This window comes from Elephantulus edwardii, unplaced genomic scaffold (assembly GCF_000299155.1).
Source record: "Elephantulus edwardii isolate Elephantulus edwardi_28Jun2011 unplaced genomic scaffold, EleEdw1.0 scaffold00270, whole genome shotgun sequence".
In the NCBI taxonomy this organism is placed as follows: domain Eukaryota; kingdom Metazoa; phylum Chordata; class Mammalia; order Macroscelidea; family Macroscelididae; genus Elephantulus; species Elephantulus edwardii.
The window spans coordinates 2,771,987-2,779,729 of NW_006400020.1; the positions used below are offsets into that span (position 1 = coordinate 2,771,987).

Sequence of the window (7,743 nt, forward strand, 5' to 3'; positions counted from 1 at the left end):
AGCCTTCGAGTCAAGCAAAACTCATAGCAACTCTATGAACAAAAAAAAAAAGCCTTTATATAACTATCGACATTTATCAAAGTTCATAGAGTTTCTGGAGGCATGTTGTTTAGGAAGTGGATGCTACTCCTGCTTCATATATAAATGGAATGGAAAACCAATTTGCTCTGTTAACATTCATTCAAATCATGATTTAAAAAAAGAAAAGAAACTAAAGAATGGAAAAAGATAATACAAACCATACATATGGCAAAAGATTATACTTCTTTCCAAATATATGAAGAAACCCTACGTATCAATACGAAGAGAACAGAAAACTTAATGGGCACATTGTTTCTCATAGGTATGGTCTCGCTTTAATCCTTTTTCACTCTTTAAAAAGCACATAAAAAGGGAGCTCTGGTGTCCTAGTGGCAAGAGCTGAACTGCAACCCTGAAGGTGGGCAGTTCAAATTCATGAGATGCTCCACTGGAGAAGGAGGGGCAATCTCCTCCTGGTGCCAGTTGGATCCAATTTGACCATACACAATAAGGGGGTGGGGGGAAGCACAGAAAAGACTGATGGTAATTTTAAAAAAATGTTTTGACCACACAACAAAATAGGATTAGAGGGGAATTTCCTCAATATAGTAAAAAGTATACACTCAAATCCAAGAGCCAGTATTGTTCTCAATGGAGGGAGATTAAAGGCATTCCCTTTGAGAACAGGAACTAGGCAAGGATGCCCACTAACACCTCTCCTACTCAATATTGTATTAGAAATCTTAGCACTAGCAATAAGACAAAATAAGGAAAGAAGAGGTATCCAAATTGGCAAAAAGGAGGTAAAATTATCTCTGTATGCAGACGATATGACAGTATACTTAGAAAACCCTAACAACTCAGCAAAGAAACTATTGGACATAGTTGACGAATTCAGCAAAGTGCAGGATACAAGATCAACATACAAAAATCAATTGGATTTCTCTACAGTTACAAAGAGAAACAGAACTAGAGCTTAGAAAAACAATACCCTTCACAACTGCCAATCACAAGATAAAATGTTGTTGTTGTTGTTATGTGCCGTCGAGTCGCTTGTGACTCACAGCGACCCTATGTACAACAGCCCTAAACTCTGCTCTGTCCTAGGCCAATCGCACTGTCTCTGACACTCCCATCCCGATTATCCCAGTCACTGAATCAATCCACCTCAGAGAGGGCCTTCCCCTCCTGCACCATCCCTCCACCCTCCCAAGCATGATGTCCCTCTCCAAGGACCGGTCTCCCCCCACAACATGTCCAAAGTATGTTAGACGGAGCCTCAGAATCCTTGCCTCCAAGGAGCCACCCAGTTTAACCCTTTCCAGGACGAATCTGTTTCTTTTCCTAGCAGTCCATGGTATTCTCAATACTCTTCTCCAGCACCACAGCTCAAAGGCATCAATTCTCCTTCAATCCTCCTTGGTCATTGTCCAACTCTCTGATGCATAACAAGTGATTGCGAAGACCATGGCCTGTATCAAACGCACCTTAGTCTCCAGAGAGACACCATTGCTCTTCAGTACTTTGGAGAGATAAAATACCTGGGAGTAAATCTAACCAGAAGCACAAAGGTTCTATTCAAAGAAAATTACAAAACATTATTACAAGAAACAAAAAGAGACCTGGAGAAGTGGAAGAATACCCCTTGCTCATGGATAGAAAGACTCAATATTGTGAAAATGACAATACTACCAGGCAATTTACACATTCAATGCAATCCCAATAAAAATATCAATTCCATTCTTCAATGAGATGGAAAAGGCAATTTCCAATTTCATTTGGAATGGAAAGAAGCCCCGAATAAGCAAAGCACTCCTTAAAAAGAGAAATAAGGTAGGAGGCATCCCACTCCCTGATTGCAAATCCTACTACAGTGCCATAGTGTTCAAGACAGTGTAGTACTGGTATAATGATAGACACACAGATCAGTGGAAAAGAATAGAGAATCCAGAAATCAGCCCATCTACTTATGATTAATTGAATTTTGACAAAGAGATGAAATCAGTCAAGTGGGGAAATGACAACCTTTTTAACAAATGGTGCTGGCAAAACTGGAAAACTACCTGTAGAAAACTCAAGCAAGATCCACACCTCACTCCATTCAGAAAAATCAACTCAAAATGGATCATGGACCTAGGACTAAAACCAATAACTATACACTTCATTAAAGAAAAGCTTGGAAGAAATCTAGAAGTCCTAATCCACAACATAAAACAGTCTTCTAAGCATCCTGAAAAATCTACAACCAGGAGAGGATAAAAATAGATGAATGGGACCTTTTAAGACTCAAATCCCTATGCACATCTAAAAACTTCCCGAACAGAGTAAAAAGGAAGGCCACACAGATTGGGAAAAAATATTTGGTAATGACATATCAGATAAGTGACTTATATCTAGAATTTATAAAATGCTCGAGCACCAGAACAAGATAAATGTAAATAATCCAATTGAAAAAATGGGGACAGGATATGAACAGACACTTCACCAAAGACAATATTCAGATGGCTAACAAATACATGAAGAAATGCTCAAAATCCCTAGCTCTTAGAGAAATGCAAATCAAAACAACTATGAGATATCATCTCACCCTAATAAGAATAGTAAAATTTAGCAGAACAGCAAACATCAAATGCTGGCAAGGTTGTGGAGAAACTGGAACCCTTATTCACTGTTGGTGGAAGTGTAAAATGGTACAACCACTATGTAAGGCTGTATGGTGCTTTCTCAAAAAGTTGCAAATAGAAATACCATTTGACCCAGCAATTCCTCTACTGGGAATATACCCGAAAGAGATCATAACTGCCACCCAGGCAGATATATGCACACCCATGTTTATTGCAGCTTTGTTCACAATAGCAAAGTGTTGGAAACAACCAAGTGCCCATCAACAAACGAATGGAGAAGCTGTAGTATAATCACACAATGGAATATTATGCTGCATTGAAAAACAAGGAACTCATGCAATATTTTTTCAAAATGGGTGACCGTGGAGGACATTATGCTGAGTGAAATATTTCCGTCACAAAAGGACAAATACTGCCTAGTGCCAGTGTTGTAGAATGGGACTGACATGAGGGTTGGGGTGAGACTGAGAAAAATTGGATAAATCATGTATACTGCATTGAAGCAGATGTGAGAGAGAACAGTTTAAAAGCGATACATGATTGGGTATTATGGTTATGACAAGAGTCCAGAATGAAGGTTGCATAGTGGAGTGTACTCGGAGCAGGGGGTGGGTGGGGAGGGAGATTGTATACCAATGAAGGAATTTTTCTTTTACTTTTCAGAGAAAAGCAAACTGGGGGGAGGGGTAGGCAGCGAGATAAATGCAACAATGAATGAATAGAAATCCAAAATACCTGTAAATGTTCACTAAAAGTGTTGTTGTTATAAAATTTTTTAAAAAAATGTTTTGACATGCACAGCTCTAAAAGAAAATTGAGAATGTGTGAACGATACTTCAAAGAAGATATCCAAATGGTCAGTGAGCATATGAAAAAATAGTGCTCAACAGCCATACTAAAAAACTAAGTGCAAGTTAAAATCACCGGGTAACATCACACACCAGAATGGCTAAAATTAAAACAGCATAAAACCAAGTGTGAAGTACACGAAGTACAAAAATGTGAAGCTTTTGTGAAGCACTCTTGAAACTACCAATTAGAACCGTAAATAGTAACAATCTTTTTTAAAAACTATTTTGTGGGCCTGGCGGCAAGAAATTGCATTACAATCCTGTAGGTACGCGGTTTGAATCCACCAGCAGCTCCACAGAAGGAGGATGAGCCATCTCCTCCTCTGAGATTAACTGCATCTGAAAACCCCCCAGAGGGTCAGTGATGGGTCAGTTCCTACTCTATGGTACACAACAGCATTAAAGTGAGAAGGGAACTCTAGTGACCTAGTATGTAAGGACTGCACTGCCAACTCAAAGGTAAACAGCTGTTCCATGGGAAATATAAGCAATCTCGACCTCTGCAAATCTAGACTCTCAAAAACTACTGGAGGGTCAGATATGGATTGGTTTTAACTGGACAGCACATAACAACAGTATTAAGTATGACTAGGTGCCCTGGAGGCATTGTTGTTTGTTTGTCTTCTACTTTCCAGTTAGAACCCACCCATAGCTGATATTCCAGCAGGTTTTCAGAGGCAGTTACACAGAAGAGAACTGCCCATCGTCGGACCCTGTGCCTTCAGGACTGCAGCACAGCTTCTTGCCAGGAGGCCACCAGTGCTCCAATGGAATATTACAGAGCAATAGAAAGAACAACATACTGTTTTTATGCAACTTAGTTGGTTGATCAAAGAAGTAACAGTGGGTGTAAACAATGAGCATGATGTCAATTACAGGTGAAATTTACCTATGTTGATTACAACTCAGAGCAGGCCTTTAGGATAGGATCTCCTGGGCTATAATAACCTTTACAGACACAGAGCTCTTCTCATTAAAAAATCTCTAAAAAGATCAAACTGCTCATCTTTCAATTAGAACTTGAGCCCTTTAAGACTGCACCATGGAGTTTCTTATCTGTGTTCAAAGAAGTCAGATTAACAGCTACTTCTTTTGGAAGGAGAGCCTGCCCATACTAAGGGACACAGAGAAGCCATTTTGAGTATAAAAAAAAACAAACAAAAAACAAAAAAAACTTAATTTTTAACTCACTCCTGTGCCTCAATTTTCAGTCAAACAAAAGAAAGGCCTGAGAAGGTAAACAACGCCAGGCAGCCACTCACTTCTTAGACAAATGGGCCATATAAGTTCAAAAGAGGTGCCTTTGCTCAGGGATCCATACAGCTCACAAAGCATGAGAAGATGGGCAAGAGGAAACCAGACTCACAAGGAAGAATATGAAATGTGGTTAAAAGGCAGGGGATATAATTAATGTTATAAAACAAAATGTGTATGAATGATTGAACGAAAAAATCAAGTAGCTCTGTAAACTTTCACTCAAATCACAAGTTTTAAAATTTTCATTTTTTTTCCAAGCATATAAAAGAAACAACTGATTACTTCTAAACAAAATGAAAGCGTCTCCAACGATGGACACACACTTTACCTGTTCGAGCACATCCAGTTTTAATTCAAGCTTGCTGAGAACCACGTCTCCACCCCATAGCGAAAGTTGGAGATCCGACGGCTTTAAGTTCTTGATGTAGCGGTTCACATAGCTCATTAAAATTGGAGTTACATATGACTCCAACATCTTTGGAGGTGCAGAGAAACGTCAACTCAGACGCTGAAAGGTGTAAAGACAGAAACGTCAAATGTCACTGGGTCGGTAAGCACGGAGCGGGAAAGTCTTTTTCAGGAGGGGCTGAGTCAAAAAACTGCGGTCCCGACCCAATCAACAGCCAGCTTCCTGCCAGGAAGAGAGAAAATTCGAGTGTACTTTCTGCTCTAACCTGGACGTCTGCAATATTTTTATTTCCCTGGTCACGAGAGGAAGAGAGGGGTCCCCCGGAGTGAGAGAGTAAGATGAGGAGAGCTCCTCTCTGACCGCTGTACCCCTTCGCTAGTCTAAAAAGCCCGCGGGGCCCTCGCCTGCCAGAACCCAGCTGGACTGGCCGCCACAGGACTAGAGCTACAACCAGGCCTGGCCCTGGCCTCCCGCCACCCTCAACCCTCAGCTGACACTCACGCCAAGATGAGGATGGTGGCTTCCCCTCCGCCTCCCAGTACCTGGCGCCGGCTGGCGACCGCCTCGCAGCTCCGCCACAGCGGCACTTCCGGGTGTGCCCGAGCCGGTGCGCAAAGCAAAGTGTCCCTCCACCTCCACCCGGCTCCGCGGCCAGTCCAGGTTTTTAGATCAAAGAAGCCTTTCCATGCACGCGTCCAAAGCACTCTTGAGCTTCTCGAGTCTTCGTCCCCACCCCGATCCCGCCAGTGGACTGGGCACAGCTCTAGGAAGTGTCCTGGGGAGGGCATGCGGGGCGGACTAGTAAAGCGGAGACACCGGGGATCCGGAAGTGGCGCTCGGGGAGGGAGTGGGTGTAACTGGTGAGACTGGGGCAGTGTCCTAGAGGGAGGTTGAGCCCAGGTGGGAAAGCCCAGAGGCTTGCAAGTTCCCTGAGGAGATAAAAAGCGGTTCTTATCATTTAAAGCCCTCAAAATTTAGAGGTTTCTCGGGAAAATGGAAAGCCTGGGAGGAAATCAATGAAAAAGACAGTGGCTTGGAGGCCTCAGGTAAGAGGGGCGTGGTAGGAAGGGAAGTTTTGCAGCCTCTGATATTTTAGATTAGAGGGTTTTTTACTGTAGGGAGGTTGCAAATGGGGAGAATACCTGTGTGGATGATATTATTGTTGTTGTTGTCGATGTGTGTCGTGAAACCGAGTACGACTCATTGTGACCCCATGAAACAACAATCTAGAACCCTGTCCTGCGTGTGCCATTATTATCATCCCAGATACACTTGAGGCCCTTGCTGTAGTCATTGTATTGATTCATGTTTTTGAGGATCTTCCTCTCTTTCTCTGACATTCCACCTTTCCAAGCATAACTTTCCAAGGAATGTCTTCTTATTAGGTACCTTTGAGTCAGATAGAACTCATACCGACCTTATGAACAAAAGATCTGAACTCAGTCCTATCCTGTGCCATCTTCACAATCGCTGACACACTTGCATTTATTGCTGCAGTCCCTGTGTTAGTCTACTTAAATAAGGATCTTCCTCTCTGTTGTCCTTCCACCTTCTCAAGCATGTTCTTCTCCAAGGAATAGCCTCTCCCAGCAACATGTCCAAAATATGCAAGATAAAGCTTCACCATCCTTGCCTTCTAGCAACACTCTGGCTGCACCTTCTTCAAGATATGTTTGTTCTTTTGACAGTCCAAAGGCAACAATAACAATTCTTGTGTCATCCTTTACTCATTGTCCAGCTCTCATATGCATAGCAAGTGACTGAAAAGACCATGGCCTGAATCAGGCACACATTAGTCCTCAAACTAACATCACAGTTCTGCAATAATATGGGCAGGTCCTTGACTGCAGAGAGAACAGTGTAATATATCTCCTGATCTCATGGTTGTAGATCCAAGTAATAGGAAGTCATTGATAGTGTCAATCTTTTCTCCATCTATTATGACTATAGATATGATAGATGGAGAAAAGATTGGTCCAGTAGTGAGAATCTTGTTTTCTTGACATTAAGATGCAATTCATATTAAAGGCTGCAGTGTCTGATCTTCTGCAGCAAGCACTTTAAGTTCTACTCATTTTCAGCCAGCCATCTACATAACACAAGTTACTGATTATTTCCACAATCCTGATGCCACATTCCCCTTCACAGAGTCCTGCTTCTTGAGTAATTTGTCAGCATAGAGATTGGATTAGGTACAGAGAAAGGATACAATCCTGATACACCTTATGCCAAGGAAAAGGTGCCAGCAGCCAGGAAATCAAGAAACAAATTGAATTGGGAAAGTCACCTGTCAAGGACTTCTCTAGAGTACTGAAGAGCAATGATGTCAGTCTAGAGACTGAGGTACGCCTGAACTGGACCATAGTCTTCGCAATTGCTTGCTATGCATTTAGAGAGCTGGACAGTGACTAGGGATAACAGAAAGAGAATTGATGCCTTTGAGCTGTGGTGCTGGAGAAGTGTTGAATATACCATGGACTGCCAGGAAAGCAAACAGGTTTGTCCTAGGAAGGTTGAAACCAGACTGCTCCTTGGAGGCACGGAGTCTGAGGTTTCATCTGACATAATTTGGGTATGTTGC

The 7,743-nt window shown here is 42.1% G+C and overlaps 1 protein-coding gene across 1 annotated transcript in view; it reads right to left on the reverse strand.

Annotated features, from left to right (window-relative positions):
- The window catches only part of VPS13B (vacuolar protein sorting 13 homolog B (yeast)), a 387,771-nt gene extending 382,539 nt beyond the window's left edge, over positions 1–5,232 (reverse strand). Inside the window, exon 1 of the mRNA XM_006900014.1 lies at positions 5,082–5,232. Coding sequence (XP_006900076.1) covers positions 5,082–5,228 — 147 coding nt within the window. The 5' untranslated portion in view covers positions 5,229–5,232. The remainder of the gene's footprint in view (positions 1–5,081) is intronic.
- Between the last annotated feature and the right edge of the window lie 2,511 nt (positions 5,233–7,743).